This window comes from Heliangelus exortis, unplaced genomic scaffold, assembly GCF_036169615.1.
Source record: "Heliangelus exortis unplaced genomic scaffold, bHelExo1.hap1 Scaffold_68, whole genome shotgun sequence".
In the NCBI taxonomy this organism is placed as follows: Eukaryota; Metazoa; Chordata; class Aves; order Apodiformes; family Trochilidae; genus Heliangelus; species Heliangelus exortis.
Window position 1 is genome coordinate 45,783 of NW_027285984.1, and position 22,382 is coordinate 68,164.

The 22,382-nt window shown below is 49.4% G+C and overlaps 1 protein-coding gene across 3 annotated transcripts; it reads left to right on the forward strand.

The window, feature by feature from the left end:
* Nucleotides 1–640: 640 nt before the first annotated feature.
* Nucleotides 641–22,372, forward strand: DPF2 (double PHD fingers 2). 3 transcript variants are annotated; one of them, XM_071732707.1, is made up of 12 exons: nt 641–741; nt 6,524–6,684; nt 6,773–6,880; nt 7,092–7,255; nt 9,863–9,955; nt 10,405–10,483; nt 11,230–11,271; nt 13,370–13,507; nt 13,714–13,842; nt 14,914–15,026; nt 20,752–20,833; nt 21,095–22,372. In XM_071732707.1, the coding sequence occupies exons 1-12, from the start codon at nt 710–712 to the stop codon at nt 21,169–21,171; spliced, it is 1,218 nt and encodes a 405-aa protein (XP_071588808.1). In that variant the 5' UTR covers nt 641–709; the 3' UTR covers nt 21,172–22,372. The 3 variants fall into 3 exon arrangements, with proteins under 3 accessions (XP_071588808.1, XP_071588809.1, XP_071588810.1); XM_071732708.1 differs by lacking the exon at nt 11,230–11,271; XM_071732709.1 differs by lacking the exons at nt 14,914–15,026; nt 20,752–20,833; nt 21,095–22,372 and adding an exon at nt 14,174–14,241.
* The last annotated feature ends 10 nt before the right edge of the window (nt 22,373–22,382 follow it).

A 22,382-nucleotide genomic window follows, 5' to 3' on the forward strand; every position in this document is an offset into this window, starting at 1 on the left:
ACCTTTCCCCTTTCCCTCCCCATTTCCCCTCACCTTTCCCCATTTTCCTCACCATTTCCCTCACTTTTCCCCTTTCCCTCCCCATTTCCCCTCACTTTTCCCCATTTCCCTCACCTTTTCCCTTTCCCTCACCTTTCCCCATTTTCCTCACCATTTCCCCTCACTTTTCCCCTTTCCCTCCCTATTCCCCTCACTTTTCCCCATTTCCCTCCCCATTCCCCTCACTTTTCCCCATTTCCCTCCCCATTTCCCCTCACTTTTCCCCATTTCCCCTCACTTTTCCCCATTTTCCTCACCATTTCCCCTCACTTTTCCCCTTTCCCTCCCCACTTCCCCTCACTTTTCCCCATTTCCCTCCCCCTTTCCCTCCCCCTTTCCCTCCCCATTTCCCCTCACTTTTCCCCATTTCCCTCCCCATTTCCCCTCACTTTTCCCCATTTTCCTCACCTTTTCCCTCACATTTCTCCCTTTCCCTCCACCCTCCCCTCACCCGTTCCCGCCCTTTTTCCCCCCCTCCCCGCGCACGCGCACTACGCACACTACGCACACCCCGCTACGCACTCCCTACGCCCTTCCTCCCGCCCTCCTCCCTCACCCCTTACGCACTCCTTACGCACTTTGCGCAGCCGCCCGTCTGCGTGTGGGAGGGGGGGGGGGCCCGGCCGCGCATGCGCAGAGGGCGGTGCGGGGCCCCGCGGCGGAGGGGAAGATGGCGGCCGTGGTACAGAATGTGGTGAAGCTGTGAGTGAAGCGGGGGGGGGGGCTGGGGAAGGGGCTACAAAGGGCTTTACCCCCCCTTTTCCTCCTCTTTACCCTCCCTGAGGCGGCCGGGACTGAGTTGGTTTTTTTTTTTGGGGGGGGGGGGACACGACGCAGCGCGGCGCCATTGCTGTGGGGGAACTTTGCTGAGGGAAGATGGGGGGGGGGGGAGGTTTCTCTGTGGGGTTTTGTGAGGGGAGACCCCTCCCCCCCCGCCCCCATGAGGGGGGTTAATGGAGAGAGGGGGGGGGAAGCATCCCTATAGGTCCCTATATGGATCCTATAGGTCCCTATATGGATCCTATGGGTCCCTCTATGGATCTTATAGGTCCCTCTACGGATCCTAAAGGTCCCTCTACAGATCCTATAGGTCCCTCTATGGATCTTATAGGTCTCTCTATGGATCCTATGGGTCCCTCTATGGATCCTATAGGTCTCTCTATGGATCCTAAAGGTCCCTCTACGGATCCTATAGGTCCCTCTATGGATCCTATAGGTCTCTCTATGGCTCCTATAGATCCCTGTGAGTGTGTCCTGTAGAGTATCTCTAGAGGTCCCTATATGAATCCTATAGGTCCCTCTATGGATGCTATAGATCCCTGTGAGTGTGTCCTGTATGGGGGGGAGAGCATGCCTATAGGTCCCTCTATGGATCCTATAGAACCCTGTGTGTGTGTCCTGTAGGGGGGGGAGGAGGAGCATCCCTATAGGTCCTTCTGTAGATCCTAAAGGTCCCTATATGGATGCTATAGATCCCTGTGTGTGTGTCCTGTAGAGGGGGGGGGGAGAGCATCCCTATAGGTCCCATATGGATCCTATAGGTCCCTCTATGTATTCTATACATCCCTGTGAGTGTATCCTGAAGAGGGGGAGGAGGAGCATCCCTATAGGTCCCTCTATGGATCCTATAGATCCCTCTATGGATCCTATAGATCCCTGTGTGTGTGTCCTATAAAGTATCCCTATAGGCCCCTCTGTGGATCCTATAGGTCCCTATATGTATCCTATAGGTCCCTGTGTGTGTGTCCTGTAGGGGGGGAGGAGGAGCATCCCTATAGGTCCCTCTATAGATCCTAAAGGTCCCCATATGGATGCTATAGATCCCTGTGTGTGTGTCCTGTAGAGCATCCCTATAGGTCCCTCTGTGGATCCTATAGGTCCCTCTATGGATCCTATAGATCCTTGTGAGTGTGTCCTGTAGAGGGGGGGAGCATCCCTATAGGTCCCTCTATGGATCCTATAGGTCCCTGTGTGTGTGTCCTGAAGAGCATCCCTGTAGGTCCCCCTATAGATTCTATAGGTCCCTATAGGTATCCTATAGGTCCCTCTATGGATCCTATAGATCCCTGTGAATGTGTCCTGTAGAGCATCCCTATAGGTCCCTCTATGGATCCTATAGGTCCCCCTATGGATCCTATAGATCCCTCTGTGTGTGTCCTGTAAAGGGTGGGGGAGCATCCCTATAGGTCCCCCTATGGATCCTATAGGTCCCTATATGTATCCTATAGGTCCCTCTATGGATCCTATAGGTCCCTATATGGATCCTATAGGTCCCTGTATGGATCCTATAGATCCCTGGGAGAGGCTGGAGGTGTTTGTTGAACTTTTTCTGGTCTCTTTTGTTGTTTTTTTTTCTTCGTTTTTCTTTTTTTTTTTTTTTTTTTTTCCCAGAGGAATTTTTTGTGTTTCCAGGGTTTTTTGGCATTTCCCCAAATTATTTTCCAGGTTTTTTTTTACGTTTCCAGGTGGTTTTTGGGGGATTTCCAGGTTTTTTTTGGCATCTCCTTGAGTTCTTGCGTTTCCTCCTTTTCCCATTTTTTTTCCCCAGATTTTTTTTGGTGTTTCCAGGTTTTCCTTTGGCACCTCCCAGGTTTTTTTGATGCTTCCTCCTCCTTTTTTTATATCTCCCATTTTTTTTTGGCATTTCCCTGCCTTTTTTTTTAGTATTTCCAGGTTTTTTAACACCTTCCAGGTTTTTTTTTTACGTTTCCAAGTGTTTTTTTTTTTGTATTTTCCAAGTGGTTTTTGACTCTCCAAGGGTTTTTTTTTATGTTTCCACATTTTTTTTTTTTGTATTTCCAGTTTTTTGGCATCTCACAGGTTTTCCAGGATTTCTTTGCCATCTTCCAATGTTTTTTTTACATTTCCAGGTGGTTTTTTTTGGGATTTCCAGTTTTTTTTTGGCATCTCCTTGAGGCGTTTTGTTTCTTTCTCTTCCCATTTTTTTTCCCCAGATTTTTTTTGGTGTTTCCAGGTTTTCTTTGGCACCTCCCAGGTTTTTTTGATGCTTCCTCCTCCTTTTTTTGTATCTTCCAGGTTTTTTTGGCATTTCCATGCCTTTTTTTTGGGTTTTTTGCCATCTCCCTTTAGCTTCCCCGTTGATTCCCTTCTCTCCTTTTTCCCAGAACCTTCCCTCTTGGATCCATTTGCACCCTCCAGCTCTTTTCCCATGGGATGAGGGTTTCCTAAGAGCTTCTGGGGTCTTCTCTGGGGGGGTTCCAGTCCTTTTAAAGTTGGATTTTGGGGGAATTTCACTCATTTTAGAGCCTGCTCTTGGCTTTTGAAGTTGCATTTTCGGGGCTCGCCTTGACGCTCCGAGGACCCTGAAGGATTTTTTTTTTTTATTATTTTCCTTTTTTGCTCCTTTACTTTTTCCAGGGGCTCTGCTCTGATCTCTGAGACCTCTCAACAAAAAAACTGCTCTCCCAAATCCCTGTTTTTTTGGGGTTTTTTTCCCCAAACAGCAGCATCCTGGGGCTTCTCCGAGGTCTTTCGGAGCCACAAAACCGAACGATTTTTGGGGAGGTTTCTTTGTGTTCCTCACCCAGGCCGTGAACCCTCTGGTTAATTTGCAATTAAAAACCCAAAAAAACATTATTTTGGGGGCTCCCTGCCTCTGCCCCAAACTCCCCAGTTTTCCAACCAAACTTTTCTTGTGTTTCTGCTGCCATCCACCCCGAATTTCCCTCCTCCTCGTGCACCTTGCAGAGAAAATTGAGGGGGAAAATTCAAAGTCCCAAACCCCAGCCTGGGCTTTGAGCTCCCTCTGCAGACAGCAGAGAGGAATAAAAAAGGCAATTTTAGGATTTTTTTTCATCCCTTTTGGGACAGGATTCCCTTTCCTCACCTCACAGGGTGAGGGGAACCACCCCCATTCCTCCTCCGGCGCGAGGAAACTCCTCGTTTGCCATTAATAATTTACCCCAATTAATGAATTATTCCCTCTCTGCCTGCTGCTTTTCCTTCAGGCCCTCTCCTCCTTCCCCCAACTGGATTAAAAATCCCATGGTGCAGCTTTTTTGTCCCAAATCCTTCTCCTCTCTCAGCTGGGACTTTTCCACCCGTTCTGCAGCTTCCTCCTTGTTGGTCTCCTGCCTGAATTCATCCCGGGCTCTGTGAGAAGGACCTGGATCAATATAGTGATAAAAACAATGATTTTTTTCTCCTCTCCTGCCACCAGGGAGGGGGGAAAATTCACTTTCCAAACAATCTTTTACCTTTTCCTATTTTTTTTTCAGAGGGAGGGGACACCTCTGTCCTCCTCCTCGTGTCCCATCTCCGCCTCACCGAGGAGATCAAGCCACCCTTTTTTTCCCAGCAGGGGAATCAAGGAATTCCTGGGACTGGTGTTGTTCAATATCTTCATCAACGACTTGGATGAGGGTCTAGAATGTCCCCTCAGCAAGTTTGCTGATGACACTGAGCTGGGAGGAGTGGCTGTGCTGCCATTCAGAGAGACTTAGAGAGGCTGGAGAGTTGGGCAGGGAGAAACATGATGAAATTCAACAAGGGGAAGTGGAGAGTTTTGCATTTGGGGAAGAACAACACGATGTCCCAGTATAGGTTGGGGGCTGAGCTGCTGGAGAGCAGTGGAGGTGAAAGAGACCTGGGGGTCCTGGTAGACAAGAAGATGCCCATGAGCCAGCAGTGTGCCCTTGTGGCCAAGAAGGCCAATGGCATCCTGGGCTGGCTCAGGAACAGCGTGGCCAGCAGGTCCAGGGAAGGGATTCTGCCCCTGTGCTCAGCCCTGGGGAGGCCACAGCTTGAGTCCTGTGTCCAGTTCTGGGCCCCAAAAATCAGGAAGGAGATGGAGGCCCAAAGGAGGTGAAGGGATCCAGCAGAAATCCTGTGAGGAAGGGCTGAGGGAGCTGGGGGTGTTGAGGCTGGAGAAGAGGAGGCTCAGGGGAGACCTCATCACTCTCTCCAAGTCCCTGAAAGGAGGTTGGAGAGTTGGGCTGATCCCAAGGGGATGAGGTTCAACATTCCAAGTGCCAGGTCCCGAATTTTGGCCACAAGAACCCCCTGGGGAGCTCCAGGCTGGGCACAGAGTGGCAGGAAGGGAGCTGGGAGTCTGGATTGCCAGGAAGGTGCCCAGGAGCCAGCAATGTGCCCTTGTGGCCAAGAAGGCCAATGGCATCCTGGGCTGGCTCAGGAAGAGCGTGGCCAGCAGGTCCAGGGAAGGGATTCTGCCCCTGTGCTCAGCCCTGGGGAGGCCACAGCTTGAGTCCTGTGTCCAGTTCTGGGCCCCTCAGCTCAGGAAGGAGATTGAGGTGCTGGAGCAGGTCCAGAGAAGAGCAAGGAGGCTGGGAAGGGATCCAGCACAAGTCCTGTGAGGAAGGGCTGAGGGAGCTGGGGGTGTTGAGGCTGGAGAAGAGGAGGCTCAGGGGAGACCTCATCACTCTCTCCAACTCCCTGAATCCTGGTTGGAGAGTTGGGCTGATCCCAAGGGGATGAGGTTCAACATTCCAAGTGCCAGGGCCTGAACTTTTCCACAACAACCCCGTGGGGAGCTCCATGGGGCACAGAGTGGCAGAGAGGGACCTGGAAGGTGCCCAGGAGCCAGCAGTGTGCCCAGGTAGCCAAGAAGGCCAATGGAATCCTGGATGAGGAAGAGTGTGGCCAGCAGGCCCAGGGAAGGGATTCTGCCCCTGAGGAGGCCACAGCTTGAGTCCTGTGTCCAGTTCTGGGCCCCAAAAATCAGGAAGGAGATGGAGGCCCAAAGGAGGTGAAGGGATCCAGCAGAAATCCTGTGAGGAAGAAGATGCCCATGAGCCAGCAATGTGCCCAGGTGGCCAAGAAGGCCAATGGCATCCTGGGGTGCATTAGAAAGGGTGTGGTTAGTAGGTCAAGAGAGGTTCTCCTCCCCCTCTATTCTGCATTGGGGAGGCCACACCTGGAGTATTGTGTCCAGTTCTGGGCCCCTCAGTTCAAGAAGGACAGGGAAGTGCTTGAAAGAGTCCAGTGCAGAGCTACTGAGATGATGAAGGGAGTGGAACATCTCCCTTATGAGGAAAGGCTGAGGGAGCTGGGTCTCTTTAGTTTGGAGAAAAGGAGACTGAGGGGTGACCTCATCAATGTTTTCAAATATGTAAGGGGTGAGTGTCAGGGAGATGGAGTTAGGCTTTTCTCAGTGGTGACCAGTGATAGGACAAGGGGTAATGGGTGTAAATTGGAGCATAGGAGGTTCAAGTTGAATATCAGAAAAAATTTTTTTTACTGTAAGGGTGACGGAGCCCTGGAACAGGCTGCCCAGGGGGGTTGTGGAGTCTCCTTCTCTGGAGACATTCAAAACCCACCTGGACACGTTCCTAGGGGATGTACTCTGGGTGGCCCTGCTCTGGCAGGGGGGGTTGGACTAGATGATCTTTCCAGGTCCCTTCCAATCTCTATGATTCAAGGGCTGGAATGGGAGGGGTTCAGGATGACTTGGGGTGAAATTTAAACCTCTTTTTTTTTTTTTTTGCTTTTTTAACCCCAAAACCAGCCTGGGGGAGCAGTACTACCGGGATGCCATGGAGCAGTGCCACAACTACAACGCCCGGCTCTGCGCCGAGCGCAGCGTCCGCCTCCCCTTCCTCGACTCCCAGACAGGGGTGGCTCAAAGCAACTGCTACATCTGGATGGAGAAAAGGCACCGAGGGCCAGGTAGGGTTGGGGGACACCAGGGTTGGGGGGCTGTGGGGTCACTTTGTGTAATTTTGGGGTTTTTTTGGGTTTTTTTTTTTTTTGGAAGGTTTAGCCGCCGGGCAGCTTTACTCCTACCCTGCGCGGCGCTGGCGGAAGAAACGCCGTGCTCACCCTCCAGAGGACCCCAGGCTTTCCTTCCCTTCCATCAAACCAGGTGAATCCCGATTTTTTCCGGGTGGGAAGGGGATAAAGGAGTCGACAAGAGTGTGCCCAAACAGCACAACAGATGATGGGGAAGCCTGGAAAGCTTTTCCTCACCCTCCTGCGAGCGAGCAGAGGGTCGGATCCGACGGGATCGCGGCTCCCGCTTGGTTTTTTTCCACCCTGATTTTTTTGTTTTTTCCCCCTCTTTCCCTTCCTGGCAGACACGGATCAGAGCCTGAAGAAGGAAGGGTTGATCTCTCAGGATGGCAGCAGCCTGGAAGCTCTGCTGAGGACTGACCCCTTGGAGAAAAGGGCCCTCCCAGACCCCCGAATTGATGATGACAGCTTGGGAGAGTTCCCCGTCACCAACAGCCGCGCGCGGAAGGTTGGGAGGGGAGAGGGGAAAAGAGGGGGGGGGTTTTCTGCCCTTCCCAGGGAAAAAGTGGCCCTGAAGTTTAGGGGGAGGGAGGTTCTGGGTCTGAAATTCAGGGAAAAAGAGGTTCTGGCCCAAGAATTTAGGAGAAGAGGGATATTCTGGGCCTGAAATGGAGGGAGAGGGAGAGATTCTGGCTCGTAGATTCAGGGGAAGGGAGGTTCTGGCCCTGAATCTGTGAAGGAAGAGGGGTTCTGGCCCTAAAATTTAGAAGAAAGGAGGTTCTAGGCCTGAAATTCAGGGAAAGGGAGATTTTTGTCACAGAATTTAGGAGGAGAGGGGAGGTTTTGGTCCCAAAATTCAGGGAAAGGGAGATTTTTGTCACAGAATTTAGGAGGAGAGGGGAGGTTCTGGTCCCAAAATTCAGAGAAAGGGAGATTTTGGGCCCAAAATTCAGGGTAAAGGAAGTTCTGGCCCCAGAATTTAGGAGAAGAGGGATATTGTGGGCCTGAAATGGAGGGAGAGGGAGAGATTCTGGCTCGTAGATTCAGGGGAAGGGAGGTTCTGGCCCTGAATCTGTGAAGGAAGAGGGGTTCTGGCCCTAAAATTCAGAAGAAAGGAGGTTCTGGGCCTGAAATTCAGGGAAAAAGAGGTTCTGGCCCCAGAATTTAGGAGGAGAGGGATATTCTGGGCCTGAAATGGAGGGAAAGGGAGAGATTCTGGCTCTTGAATTCAGGAGAAGAGAGAATCTGGTCCCAGAATTCAGGGAAAGGGAGATTTTGGCACCAAAATTCAGGGAAAGGGAGATTCTGGTCCCAAAATTCAGGGAAAGGGAGATTTTGGCACCAAAATTCAGGGAAAGGGAGATTCTGGTCCCAAAATTCAAGGAAAGGGAGATTTTGGCCCCAGAACTGAGGAGGAGAGGGATATTCTGGGCCTGAAATGGAGGGAGAGGGAGAGATTCTGGCCCATAGATTCAGGGGAAGGGAGGTTCTGGCCCTGAATCTGTGAAGGAAGAGGGGTTCTGGCCCTAAAATTTAGAAGAAAGGAGGTTCTGGGCCTGAAATTCAGGGAAAGGGAGATTTTTGTCACAGAATTTAGGAGGAGAGGGGAGGTTTTGGTCCCAGAATTCAGGGAAAGGGAGATTTTTGTCACAGAATTTAGGAGGAGAGGGGAGGTTCTGGTCCCAAAATTCAGGGAAAGGGAGATTCTGGTCCCAAAATTCAGGGAAAGGGAGATTCTGGTCTCAAAAATTCAAGGAAAGGGAGATTTTGGCCCCAGAACTGAGGAGGAGAGGGATATTCTGGGCCTGAAATGGAGGGAGAGGGAGAGATTCTGGCTCTTGAATTCAGGAGAAGGGAGGTTCTGGCCCTGAATCTGTGAAGGAAGAGGGGTTCTGGCCCTAAAATTTAGAAGAAAGGAGGTTCTGGGCCTGAAATTCAGGGAAAAGGAGGTTCTGGCCCCAGAATTTAGGAGGAGAGGGATATTCTGGGCCTGAAATGGAGGGGAAGGGAGAGATTCTGGCCCCAAAATTCAGAGAAAGGGAGATTTTTGTCACAGAATTTAGGAGGAGAGGGGAGGTTCTGGTCCCAAAATTCATGGAAAGGGAGATTTTAGGCCCAGAATTCAGGGAAAGGGAGATTCTGTTCCCAAAATTCATGGAAAGGGAGATTTTAGGCCCAGAATTCAGGGAAAGGGAGATTCTGGTCCCAAAATTCAGGGAAAGGGAGATTCTGGTCCCAGAATTCAGGAGAGGGGAGATTTTGGTCCCAAAATTCAGGGAAAGGGAGATTCTGGTCCCAGAATTCAGGAGAAGAGAGATTCTGGTCCCAAAATTCAGGGAAAGGGAGATTTTAGGCCCAAAATTCAGGGAAAGGGAGATTCTGGTCCCAGAATTCAGGAGAAGGGAGATTCTGTTCCCAAAATTCAGGGAAAGGGAGATTCTGGTCCTAAAATTCAGGGAAAGGGAGATTTTGGCCCCAAAATTCAGGAGTTGGGGAAATTCTGGTCCCAAAATTTGGGGGGAGAGAGATTCTGGCCCCCAAATTTGGGAGAAGGGAGATTTGGGTGACAAAAAAATTGATGAAAAGGGAGATTATGGCCCTGAAATGGAGTGGGAAAAAAAAGATTCTGGTCCCAAAATTCAGGAGAAGAGAAATTACAGAGCTGGAATTCAGGGAGGGAGGAATTCTGGGGCACCCAGCAGCCCAGCTCAGGATGGATCAGCCCCCCCTGCCTTTCCAAAACCTTTTTTCCAGAGCAAAATGTGGGATGTTAGTTTCATTTTGCTGAAAATCCCCACGTTTCTCCCCCTTCCTGGACTTTTCTTTTTGAAGAGGAGTAATTTTTCCAAGCCTTTTTTTTTTTTTTTTTTGCTTGCCTTGTTTTTTTTTTTTTTCCAGACCCTTTTTTCATTTTTTTTTGGATTCAGGCATCCCAGATCCCTCCTCCCTCCCTAAAAATTCCACCTCCTTTCTCCTCCTTCACTCTTCCAGCTTGGAAATGGATCTGGCTGCAGCCAGGTGACCCCAGACTGCTCTTGACTGAGCTCATTCCCCATTTTTTTTCCCTTTTTCCCCCTTTTCCCTTGGCTCTGATCCCCTTTTCCCTCTTTCCTAGCGGATCCTGGAGCCAGATGATTTCCTGGATGATTTGGATGATGAAGATTATGAGGAAGACACCCCCAAGAGGAGAGGGAAAGGGAAAGCCAAGGTGAGAGCAGCCCCCACCTCACTTCTGCCACCATTTTGGGGCCAATTCCTGTCAAATCAGAGACTTTCTGGCTGCTGAAAGAGCCCCTGGAAAAGCTCCTTCCAGGCCTTGACTTTTCCATCTTCCACCTCACACTTGGGGAAAACTCCAGAGAGGATGAGCCCAAAAACCACACCCCAGGAGCTTAATTAACTCATTAATTAGCAGTCACCCCAAACCTTCTCTCAGCTGCCTCTGCCCCACTTCCAGAGCAGGAAAATCCCAGAGGAATTCCCAAGGATCCCTCAGCTCCATCACTTCCCAGCTGCACCCACTGCGTGGCAGTGTTGGATCACACTTTTCTCCCCTGCTCTTCTCCTCCCCACCTTTTAGGGCCACAGTTTTGCCAAAATTTCACCTTTTTCCTCTTATTTTTGTCTTTTTTTTTATTTTTTTTCTTCTGACCCCAGGGCAAAGGTGTGGGAGGGGCTCGCAAGAAGCTGGATGCAGCAATCTTGGAAGACAGGGATAAACCCTATGCCTGTGACAGTGAGTACTGGAAAAACCTCTCCCTGTTCTTATTTTTTTTTGGGATTTTTGCTGGGATTTGGGGTTTTTTTAACCCCCCCCCACAAAAAAAAAAAACAAAAACCACCTCCATTTGCACATCCAGGGGAAGGTGTTTGCTCAACCCTTCACTTTCTCAACACTCTCCTCTCCCTCTGGCACCTGGAAACGAGGAGAAACCTCTCCCCAAAGGTTCTCCAGCATTTTTCCAGCTGTTTTTCCAGTTGGATTTGGGTCCCTCTCACTGGATTTAAGCCACAGCCCCCTGGATGTGTCCCCTGCCCCAGCCCTTGTGCTTTTTGGGCCTCATTAGAGCCACTTAATGAGTTCAGACCTGGCAGACACCCACACCTTGCACTAAAAAAAAAAACCTCCCCAGCTCCAAGGGCTGAGGATTCCCAGGATTTCTGAGCCTCCTCTGCAAGCTCAACCTCACTGCTCCTTCCTCCCCTCCTCCTCCTCCTCCTTGGAGTGGGGAATGGAGCAAAAAAAAAAAAAGGAGCAAGTGAGGCTTTGAAACAACCTTTCTCTTTTCTTCCTCCTGTCCTGCAAGACCTGACACCAGCTCCCCCCCCCCTCCCCCCAAAACACCTCCTCAACTCCCCCTAGTTGTGTTTTTTCTTCCCTTTTTTCCTTGTTTTTGGACTCTTTTTGTCTGTGGCTGGGTGGATGTGTGTGAGCTGGGGTGGCTGTGCCTGTTTTCTCACGACTCTCTTTCTGTGTTTCAGATAGTTACAAACAAAAGCATACCTTGAAACCCCCTGATCGAGGTAGTCCACTCTCTCTCTGCTTTTTTTATTTTTATTTCCTCCCTGCTTTTTCTCCTCCAACTTTAGTGATTATTTTTTTTTTTATTTTTTTCCCCCCGTTCTTGTTATTTTTTCACCAAACCTCACTGGAGCCCACGGGGTGGGGGGGGAGGGGAAGGGAGGGAGGGAGAAGCCAAAGGCCACTGAAAGACTCCTAAGATCCAAGAGCTCCTCTCTGGGCTCTCCTGACCCTTTTTCCAGCAGGGAAGAGCAGTCATGTGGATCAGCCAAGAGGGAAAACAAAGATTAATCCCCCCCTGCAGTGTTGGGGCTGGGAAAAAAAACACCATTTTTCCACCAAACCCTTTCCCTTGCTCCCAAATCCAATGCCCAGGATCTGCCTCCAACCTTTTTAAGCCAAGCCAAAGCACGTTGCTGCTTCTCTTGCCAAAAAAAAAAAAACAAAAAAACAACACCCCCCCCAACCTTTTTATTTTATTTTATTTTATTTTATTTTTCCACTGGAAAATAAAACCCCCCGAACACCTCAGCTGCAAGCACGGGCTGCAAATAAACACCCAGAGAGCCCAGTGCCACCTCCTCTTCCTCATCCTTCAGGAGGGGGAAAGCTGAGGTGTGTTTAGACACCCACCTGCCTCTTTGGGGAGGAAAAAGGTCAATTTTGGGGCAGCTGGGAAGGGGGAGGGGAAGGAAAAAAAGAAAATTCCAAGCTCTGCGTGGCTGCTCACGGGGTCCACCCCGTCGTGCCCTGGCTTGGGAAGCCAGAACTGGATGTAATGAGGTTGTAATTGGATTTTTGGGATGTTTTCCCTCTTTTTTTGCTGAGCTCCAGCTGCTCCAGACCTGCTGCATCCCCCTGAGCCTTTTTTTTGGGGGGGAATTGCTGCAATTTTTGATCCCCAAAAAACCCGATTTTGGTGTTGGGCTCTTGGGGTTCAAGAAGGGGGGGAAATAGGAGCCCTTGGGGGTCTTTCCAGGTTTAAAATGAGCCTGAAAACCAACCTAGAAAACTCCAAACTGTTCCAGGAAAGCTCCAGGCTCAGGAAATCTCATCCCAAAGTTGATTTTTTTTTTTTTTTTTTTTTTCCCCCTTTTTTTTTCCCCTCCCCCAGTTTCCGTGGATGCCGTGAAAAATTACAAGGGGGAAAAAAAAAAAAAATCCATAAACATCCCATTAATCCCCCTCTGGCTTTTTTCAGGGGGGGGTGGAGGGGATTTCATCCTGATCCCCAGCCTCGTGCTTGGCTTCATCCTTTTCCTGTGCCAATTTGGGGCTGAAAAAGGGATTTTTTTGGGGTGTCCTGAAGAAAAAAAAGCAGAAAATGGGGCGAGGGGGAGCTGGGAGCCTCTTCCTGGTCCATGGGTGCTCCAGGGAAGTGCCCACCACCAACCCAAGGGTGAAAACTCCCAAATCCTGCAAAAAATGGGGCAGGAAGTGGCCCAGTTGGGGTTGGGGGGTGATTGCACCCCAGGTTCTGGTCAGGTTTGGGGTGGGTTTGAGGAGGGAGCTGAGCCTGGGATGGGTTTCCCTCCTCAGCATCCTATAAAAAAAAGAGGCTTTGTCCAAGAAGCAGAGGTTTCATCCTAAAACACAAGAGGTTTCATCCCCCCAAAAAACACTTTTCATCCCAAAACATCCCTCAAAAAAAAGTTTTCACCCCCCCAAAAGAGCTTTCATCCCAAAACACAGAGCTTTACCTCCAAAAAAAAGAGGTTTTATCCCCCCAAAAAGAGGTTTTCTCCCCCCCAAAAGCGGTTTCACCCCCCAAAAAGGGGTTTCATCCCAAAGCAGCTTTTCCCCTCATGCATGTTGAGGACAAACCTTCATTTTTTTTTTCATTTTTTTTGCCCCAACCTGATGGGTTTTGGGTGGGAAATCTCTCCCTCTGATATTTTCCCGACCGCTTGGATTGACCCTTGGGCGTTCAAAGAAATTCCGGGGGGATTTTAGGGACTGAAAAAGGGAGGAGTTCCAAGCCTGGTGACATCAACCAAGGGATGCTGGATGCTCTGGGGTGTGGGGTTTGGTTTCCTTGTCAAGTTGAGCTCAAAAATTGCCCGTTTGGGGTTTTTTTTTTTTTTTTTTTCCACTCCATAGTCTGTGGGAAACGCTACAAGAACCGTCCCGGGTTGAGCTACCACTACGCTCACTCCCACCTGGCAGAGGAAGAAGGAGATGAGAAGGATGATTCACAGCCCCCTACTCCTGTCTCACAACGATCAGAGGAGCAAAAATGTAAGGAAAAAAAAAAATCCCCCCTTTTTGCCCAAAATTCCCCTGAGGAAGAAAAAGGGAAAGGACCCACGGCAGCGACGCCGCTTTTGGGGTGGTTTTGGGTTCGGTGGTGTCACCCCGGGGGTTCAGAGCCTCTCTGGGTGTTGGGATTCGTGGTTTTTCCATGGAAAACCCTCTCCATCCTTCTTCCTGCTCTGCTTTTCCAGCCAAGAAAGGACCTGACGGGTTGGCTTTGCCCAACAACTACTGTGACTTCTGCTTGGGAGACTCCAAAATCAACAAGAAAACGGGACAGCCGGAGGAGCTGGTCTCCTGCTCCGACTGCGGGCGATCAGGTGAGGGGAGGGGAGAATCCCAGGAATCTTGGGATGGTTTGGCTTGGGAAAACCTTCAGACCCCCACATGGGGGGGGTTGGAGCTCCCCAGATGGGCAGAGACACCTCCCACCACCTCAGGTGGCTCCAACTCCATCCAAGACTTCCAGGGATGGGGAAGCTGCAGCTTGTGGGGGCATCCCGGGGCTCAGCATCCTCCCAGGGAAGAATTTCTCCTGGGAATGCTGAAGATGGTTTGGGTGGGAGGAGGAGGAAAGAGAGGGGTAGGAGATGGAGGAAAAAGAGGGGTGGGAGGTGGGTTTCTCTCCTGACTTGGATTCTGGCTCCCCAGGGCACCCCTCCTGCCTGCAGTTCACCCCGGGGATGCAGGGCGAGCTGCTGTGACTACAGGCAGTGAGGTGAAAGGAGGAGAGAATCCCAGGAATCTTGGGATGGTTTGGCTTGGGAAAACCTTTAGACCCCCACATGGGGGGGTTGCAGCTCCCCAGATGGGCAGAGACACCTCCCACCACCTCAGGTGGCTCCAAGACTTCCAGGGATGGGGCGGCTTCTTCTGGGGCTCAGCATCCTCCCAGGGAAAAATTTCTTCTGGGAATGCTGAAGATGGTTTGGGTGGGAGGAGGAGGAAAGAGAGGGGTGGGAGATGGAGGAAAAAGAGGGGTGGGAGGTGGGTTCCTCTCCTGACTTGGATTCTGGCTCCCCAGGGCACCCCTCCTGCCTGCAGTTCACCCCCATGATGTGGGGCAACCTGCAGGTGATCAGGTGGAGGGAGGGGAGAAAATCCCAGGAATCTGGGATGGTTTGGCTTGGGAAAACCTTTAGACCCCCACATGGGGGGGGGTTGCAGCCCCCCAGATGGGCAGAGACACCTCCCACCACCTCAGGTGGCTCCAAGACTTCCAGGGATGGGGTGGCTTCTTCTGGGGCTCAGCATCCTCCCAGGGAAAAATTTCTCCTGGGAATGCTGAAGATGGTTTGGGAAGGAGGAGGAGGAAAGAGAGGGGTGGGAGATGGAGGAAAAAGAGTGGTGGGAGGTGTGTTCCTCTCCTGACTTGGATTCTGGCTCCCCAGGGCACCCTTCCTGCCTGCAGTTCACCCCGGTGATGATGGCGGCCGTCAAGACCTACCGCTGGCAGTGCATCGAGTGCAAGTGCTGCAACATCTGTGGCACCTCTGAGAACGACGTGAGTCACCCCAAAAAAGGGGTCAGGAACCTCCCCAAAAGGGGTCAGGATCCTTCCCCAAAGGAACTTCCCCAAAAGGGTGTGAGGAACCTTCCCAAAATGGTGTCAGGAACCTTCCCAAAATGTCGTGAGGAACCTTCCCAAAATGGTGTCAGGACCAAAATGGTGTCAGGAACCTTCCCAAATTGTTGTGAGGAACCTTCCCAAAATGTTTTGAGGAACCTTCCCAAAATGTCATGAGGAACCTTCCCAAAATGTCATGAGGAACCTTCCCAAAATGTCATGAGGAACCTTCCCAAAATGGTGTCAGGAACCTTCCCAAAATGTCGTGAGGAACCTTCCCAAAATGGTGTCAGGAACCTTCCCAAAATGTCGTGAGGAACCTTCCCAAAATGGTGTCAGGAACCTTCCCAAAATGTCGTGAGGAACCTTCCCAAAATGGTGTCGGAACCTCCCCAAATTGTTGTGAGGAACCTTCCCAAAATGGTGTCAGGAACCTTCCCAAAATGTCATGAGGAACCTTCCCAAAATGTCATGAGGAACCTTCCCAAAATGGTGTCAGGAACCTTCCCAAAATGGTGTCAGGAACCTTCCCAAAATGTCATGAGGAACCTTCCCAAAATGGCGTCAGGAACCTTCCCAAAATGTCATGAGGAACCTTCCCAAAATGGTGTCAGGAACCTTCCCAAAATGTCATGAGGAACCTTCCCAAAATGGTGTCAGGAACCTTCCCCAGAATGTCATGAGGAACCTTCCCAAAATGGTGTCGGAACCTCCCCAAATTGTTGTGAGGAACCTTCCCAAAATGTTGTGAGGAACCTTCCCAAAATGGTGTGAGGAACCTTCCCAAAATGTTGTGAGGAACCTTCCCAAAATGTTATGAGGAACCTTCCCAAAATGGTGTCGGAACCTCCCCAAATTGTTGTGAGGAACCTTCCCAAAATGTCATGAGGAACCTTCCCAAAATGGTGTCGGAACCTCCCCAAATTGTTGTGAGGAACCTTCCCAAAATGTTATGAGGAACCTTCCCAAAATGGTGTCAGGAACCTTCCCAACTTTCCCAAATTGTTGTGAGGAACCTTCCCAAAATGGTATCAGGAACCTTCCCCAAAATGTCATGAGGAACCTTCCCAAAATGGTCTGAGGAACATTCCCAAAGGAACCTTCCCAAAATGTTTTGAGGAACCTCGCCAAATTGTTGTGAGGAACCTTCCCAACCTTCCCAAAATGTCGTGAGGAACCTTCCCAAAATGGTGTCAGGAACCTTCCCAACCTTCCCAAAATGGTCTGAGGAAACTTCCCAAAGGAACCTTCCCAGAATGTTGTGAGGAATCTTCCCAAATTGTTTTGAGGAACCTTCCCAACTTTCCCAAAATGTCATGAGGAACCTTCCCAAAATGTGAGGAACTTTCCCAAAGGAACTTTCCCAAATTGTTGTGAGGAACCTTCCCAAAATGGTGTGAGGAACCTTCCCAAATTGTTGTGAGGAACCTTCCCAAAATGGTGTCAGGAACCTTCCCAACCTTCCCAAAATGTCGTGAGGAACATTCCCCAAAATGGTGTCAGGAACCTTCCCAAAATGGTCTGAGGAATCTCCCCAAATTCTTGTGAGGAACCTTCCCAACCTTCCCAAAATGTGAGGAACCTTCCCAAAGGAACTTTCCCAAATTGTTGTGAGGAACCTTCCCAAAATGGTGTCAGGAACCTTCCCAAAATGGTCTGAGGAACTTTCCCAAAGGAACCTTCCCAAATAGTTGTGAGGAACCTTCTCAAAATGTCATGAGGAACCTTCCCAAAATGTGAGGAACTTTCCCAAAGGAACTTTCCCAAATTGTTGTGAGGAACCTTCCCAAAATGTTGTGAGGAACCTTCCCCAAAATGGTCTGAGGAACCTTCCCAAATTCTTGTGAGGGACCTTCCCAACCTTCCCAAAATGGTCTGAGGAAACTTCCCAAAGGAACCTTCCCAGAATGTTGTGAGGAACCTTCCCAAATTGTTGTGAGGAACCTTCCCAACTTTCCCAAAATGTCATGAGGAACCTTCCCAAAATGTGAGGAACTTTCCCAAAGGAACTTTCCCAAATTGTTGTGAGGAACCTTCCCAAAATAGTGTGAGGAACCTTCCCAACCTTCCCAAAATGTCGTGAGGAACATTCCCCAAAATGGTGTCAGGAACCTTCCCAAAATGGTCTGAGGAATCTCCCCAAAGTATTGTGAGGAACCTTCCCCAAAATGGTCTGAGGAAACTTCCCAAATTCTTGTGAGGGACCTTCCCAACCTTCCCAAAATGGTCTGAGGAACTTTCCCAAAGGAACCTTCCCAAATAGTTGTGAGGAACCTTCTCAAGAGCGTGTGAGGAACCTTCCCAAAATGTCATGAACCTTCCCAAAATGTGAGGAACTTTCCCAAATTGTTGTGAGGAACCTTCCCAAAATGGTGTCAGGAACCTTCCCAACCTTCCCAAAATGGTCTGAGGAAACTTCCCAAAGGAACCTTCCCAGAAAATCATGAGGAATCTTCCCAAATTGTTGTGAGGAACCTTCCCAACCTTCCCAAAATGTCATGAGGAACCTTCCCAAAATGTGAGGAACTTTCCCAAAGGAACTTTCCCAAATTGTTGTGAGGAACCTTCCCAAAATGGTGTCAGGAACCTTCCCAACCTTCCCAAAATGTCGTGAGGAACATTCCCCAAAATGGTGTCAGGAACCTTCCCAAAATGGTCTGAGGAATCTCCCCAAATTCTTGTGAGCAACCTTCCCAAAATGTGAGGAACCTTCCCAAAGGAACTTTCCCAAATTGTTGTGAGGAACCTTCCCAAAATGGTGTCAGGAACCTTCCCAAAATGGTCTGAGGAACTTTCCCAAAGGAACCTTCCCAAATAGTTGTGAGGAACCTTCTCAAAATGTCATGAGGAACCTTCCCAAAATGTGAGGAACTTTCCCAAAGGAACTTTCCCAAATTGTTGTGAGGAACCTTCCCAAAATGGTGTCAGGAACCTTCCCAAAATGGTGTCAGGAATCTTCCCAAATTGTTGTGAGGAACCTTCCCAACCTTCCCAAAATGTCATGAGGAACCTTCCCAAAATGTGAGGAACTTTCTCAAATTGTTGTGAGGAACCTTCCCAAAATGGTGTCAGGAACCTTCCCAAAATGGTCTGAGGAATCTCCCCAAAATGTTGTGAGGAACCTTCCCAACCTTCCCAAAATGGTCTGAGGAAACTTCCCAAAGGAACCTTCCCAGAATGTTGTGAGGAATCTTCCCAAATTGTTGTGAGGAACCTTCCCAATCTTCCCAAAATGTCATGAGGAACCTTCCCAAAATGTGAGGAACTTTCCCAAAGGAACTTTCCCAAGTTGTTGTGAGGAACCTTCCCAAAATGGTGTCAGGAACCTTCCCAACCTTCCCAAAATGGTCTGAGGAAACTTCCCAAAGGAACCTTCCCAGAATGTTGTGAGGAATCTTCCCAAATTGTTTTGAGGAACCTTCCCAACCTTCCCAAAATGTCATGAGAAACCTTCCCAAAATGGTCTGAGGAAGCTTCCCAAAAGGGTGTCAGGAACCTTCCTAAAATGGTCTGAGGAACTTTCCCAAAGGAACCTTCCCAAATAGTTGTGAGGAACCTTCTCAAAATGTCATGAGGAACCTTCCCAAAATGTGAGGAACTTTCCCAAATTGTTGTGAGGAACCTTCCCAAAATGGTGTCAGGAACCTTCCCAAAATGATCTGAGGAATCTCCCCAAAGTGCTGTGAGGAACCTTCCCCAAAATGGTCTGAGGAACCTTCCCAAATTGTTGTGAGGGACCTTCACAAAATGTGAGGAACTTTCCCAAAGGAACTTTCCCAAATTGTTGTGAGGAACCTTCCCAAAATGGTGTCAGGAACCTTCCCAACCTTCCCAAAATGTCGTGAGGAACATTCCCCAAAATGGTATCAGGAACCTTCCCAAAATGGTCTGAGGAATCTCCCCAAATTCTTGTGAGGAACCTTCCCAACCTTCCCAAAATGGTCTGAGGAACCTTCCCAAAATGGTGTCAGGAACCTTCCCAAATCATTGTGAGGAACCGTCCCAAGAGATTGTGAGGAACCTTCCCAAAATGGCAGGAGAAATGGCAGTCTGTAGGACTCATTTTGGGGAGAAATCTTTGGGTTTTGAGTCTGTAGGACGTGGGAGAACCTTTCTGGGGCAAAACCTTTGGGTTTTGAGAGTCTGTAGGACTCATTTTGGGGAGAAATCTTTGGGTTTTGAGTCTGTAGGACGTGGGAGAATCTTTTTGGGGCAAAACCTTTGGGTTTTGAGAGTTTTTGGGACCCTTTCTGGGAAGAAATCTTTGGGTTTTGAGTCTAGGACGTGGGAGAATCTTTCCGGGGCAAAACCTTTGGGTTTTGAGAGTCTGTAGGACCCTTTTTGGGGAGAAACCTTTGGGTTTTGAGGGTCTCTGGGGCTCTTTCTGGGGAGAAATCTTTGGGTTTTGAGTCTGTAGGACGTGGGAGAATCTTTTTGGGGCAAAACCTTTGGGGTTTGAGACTTTTTAGGACCCTTTCTGGGGAGAAATCTTTGGGTTTTGAGTCTAGGACGTGGGAGAATCTTTCCGGGGCAAAACCTTTGGGGTTTGAGAGTTTTTGGGACCCTTTCTGGGAAGAAATCTTTGGGTTTTGAGGGTCTCTGGGGCTCTTTCTGGGGAGAAATCTTTGGGTTTTGAGTCTAGGACGTGGGAGAATCTGGGGCAAAACCTTTGGGTTTTGAGAGTTTTTGGGACCCTTTCTGGGGAGAAATCTTTGGGTTTTGAGTCGAGGATGTGGGAGAATCTTTTTGGGGCAAAACCTTTGGGTTTTGAGAGTCTGTAGGACCCTTTTTGGGGAGAAATCTTTGGGTTTTGAGTCTGTAGGCGATGGGAGAATCTTTTTGGGGCAAAGCCTTTGGGTTTTGAGAGCTTTTGGGACCCTTTCTGGGGAGAAATCTTTGGGTTTTGAGTCTAGGACGTGGGAGAACCTTTCTGGGGCAAAACCTTTGGGTTTTGAGAGTCTGTAGGACCCTTTTTGGGGAGAAATCTTTGGGTTTTGAGTCTAGGACGTGGGAGAACCTTTCTGGGGCAAAACCTTTGGGTTTTGAGAGTCTGTAGGACCCTTTTTGGGGCAAAACCTTTGGGTTTTGAGAGTTTTTAGGACCCTTTCTGGGGCAAAACCTTTGGGTTTTGAGAGTTTTTGGGACCCTTTCTGGGAAGAAATCTTTGGGTTTTGGGGGTCTCTGGGGCTCTTTCTGGGGAGAAATCTGTGGGTTTTGAGTCTGTAGGATGTGGGAGAATCTTTTTGGGGCAAAACGTTTGGGTTTTGAGAGTCTTTGGGACCCTTTTTGGGGAGAAATCTTTGGGTTTTGAGTCTGTAGGAGATGGGAGAATCTTTTTTGGGCAAAACCTTTGGGTTTTGAGAGCTTTTGGGACCCTTTCTGGGGAGAAATCTTTGGGTTTTGAGTCTAGGATGTGGGAGAATCTTTTTGGGGCAAAACCTTTGGGTTTTGAGAGTTTTTGGGACCCTTTTTGGGGAGTAATCTTTGGGTTTTGAGTCTGTAGGACATGGGAGAACCTTTCTGGGGCAAAACCTTTGGGTTTTGAGAGTTTTTGGGACCCTTTCTGGGGAGAAATCTTTGGGTTTTGAGTCTGCAGAACACAGGGGAGTCTTTTTGGGGAGAAATTTTTGCCTGACCCTGGTGTTTTTCCCCCTTTTTCCAGGACCAGCTCCTCTTCTGTGACGACTGTGACCGTGGTTACCACATGTACTGCCTCACCCCCCCCATGTCAGAGCCACCTGAAGGTGAGAGAACCCCCAAATCCAACCTTTTTTTACCCAAATCCTACCCTTTTTACCCAAATCCCCCCTTTCTACCCCAAATCCCCCCAAATCCCACTCTTTTTTTGCCCCCAGACCCACCCTTTGCTCCCTCCTCCTCTGCAGCCTGGGGGGCTCCTTCCTCCCACCTCCACTTGCAGTGGTGAACAAAAAACCCCCAAAACCCTCCCAATTCACCCCAAAAAAACCCCTTAATGATTCTGGACCCCCCCTTTCTCTTCCCAGGGAGCTGGAGCTGCCACTTGTGTCTGGACCTGCTGAAGGAAAAAGCCTCCATCTACCAGAACCAGAACAACTCCTGATCCCCCCCTCCCCAAAAAAAAAAAACAAAAAAACCTTTCCCTGCTTTTTTTTGGGGGGGTTTGGCCTCTTTTTTTCTTTTGTGTTTTTTTTTAAACCTTCCCTGCATTTTCGGGTTGATTTTTGGGTTTCTTTTCCAACCTCACAGTTGATTTTTTTCCTCCTTTTCTCTCCCCACACCAAGCTGGGTCATGGTCCCACCCTATAACCCCCCCCCTAGGTGGTTTCCCAATCACTTTTTTTCTACCTTTTCCACCCAAAAACCAGGCACCCAAATGCCAAAAAACTCACCCCCTCCCCCCCACTTATTTTTACCCTTTTTTTAAAAAAAAATCTCTCAAGGTCTGGAGGTTTTTTTAGGAGGGCTTTTAGTTGTTTCCCTCTTTTCCATCATTTTACCTTTTTTCACCCCATTTTTTTAATCATTTCCCACCCTGGAGGATGCTCCCCCCCCCCCCCAAAATCCCCCCTCCCAGCCCAGACAAAGCCTTACACCCCAACATCCTCCTCTGGCCAGCACGAAACGGGGCAAAATCCCTCAATTTTGGGGTTTTCCTTCCTCCCCAACCCATCACGGTCACACAGGGTTTGTTTTGGGGTTTGGAGGGGGGGGGGGGGATTTATTTGGGGAGGGCAGAAAAGCTGTTTTCACCCCAAAAACCTCACTGACACCCCCCCTGAGGGTCCCGTTGACTGAATGTGCCTGTTTTTTCTAAAAAAAAAAAAAAATCAAAAAAAATCAAAAATCAAAAACCTACCTCCAACACCCCCTCCCCTCCCCTCACCCCAAATTTCACCCCCTAAAAAAGAGCAGAGCAACCCCAGCAGCAGAAAAAATGACCCCAAAATGACTCAAACAGCCCCAAAATTGACTGAAGCAACACTTGAATTGACCAAAACAACCCAAAATGAACCAAAAACTGCTCCGAATTGACCAAAATCCCCCTAAATTCACCCCCAACCCACGTGGGGCCCCGGTGGTTTCCTCCCCCTCGAGTGGGATTTGAGTGGAAAAGGAGGAGTTTTGGTTCAAAAAGGGGGAGTTTCCCCCTTCTTTTTTTAAGCCCTGAGGGGGGCAGGATGCTGAAATGTCCCAAAAATGGGGTTTTTTGACCCCAAATTTTCCCTTCACGGTTGTGTCTTATCCGGAACCAGGAGTGACCCCAAAACTGCTCGGTTTCGTAATAAAAATGGCTAAAAACACCAGGGTGTG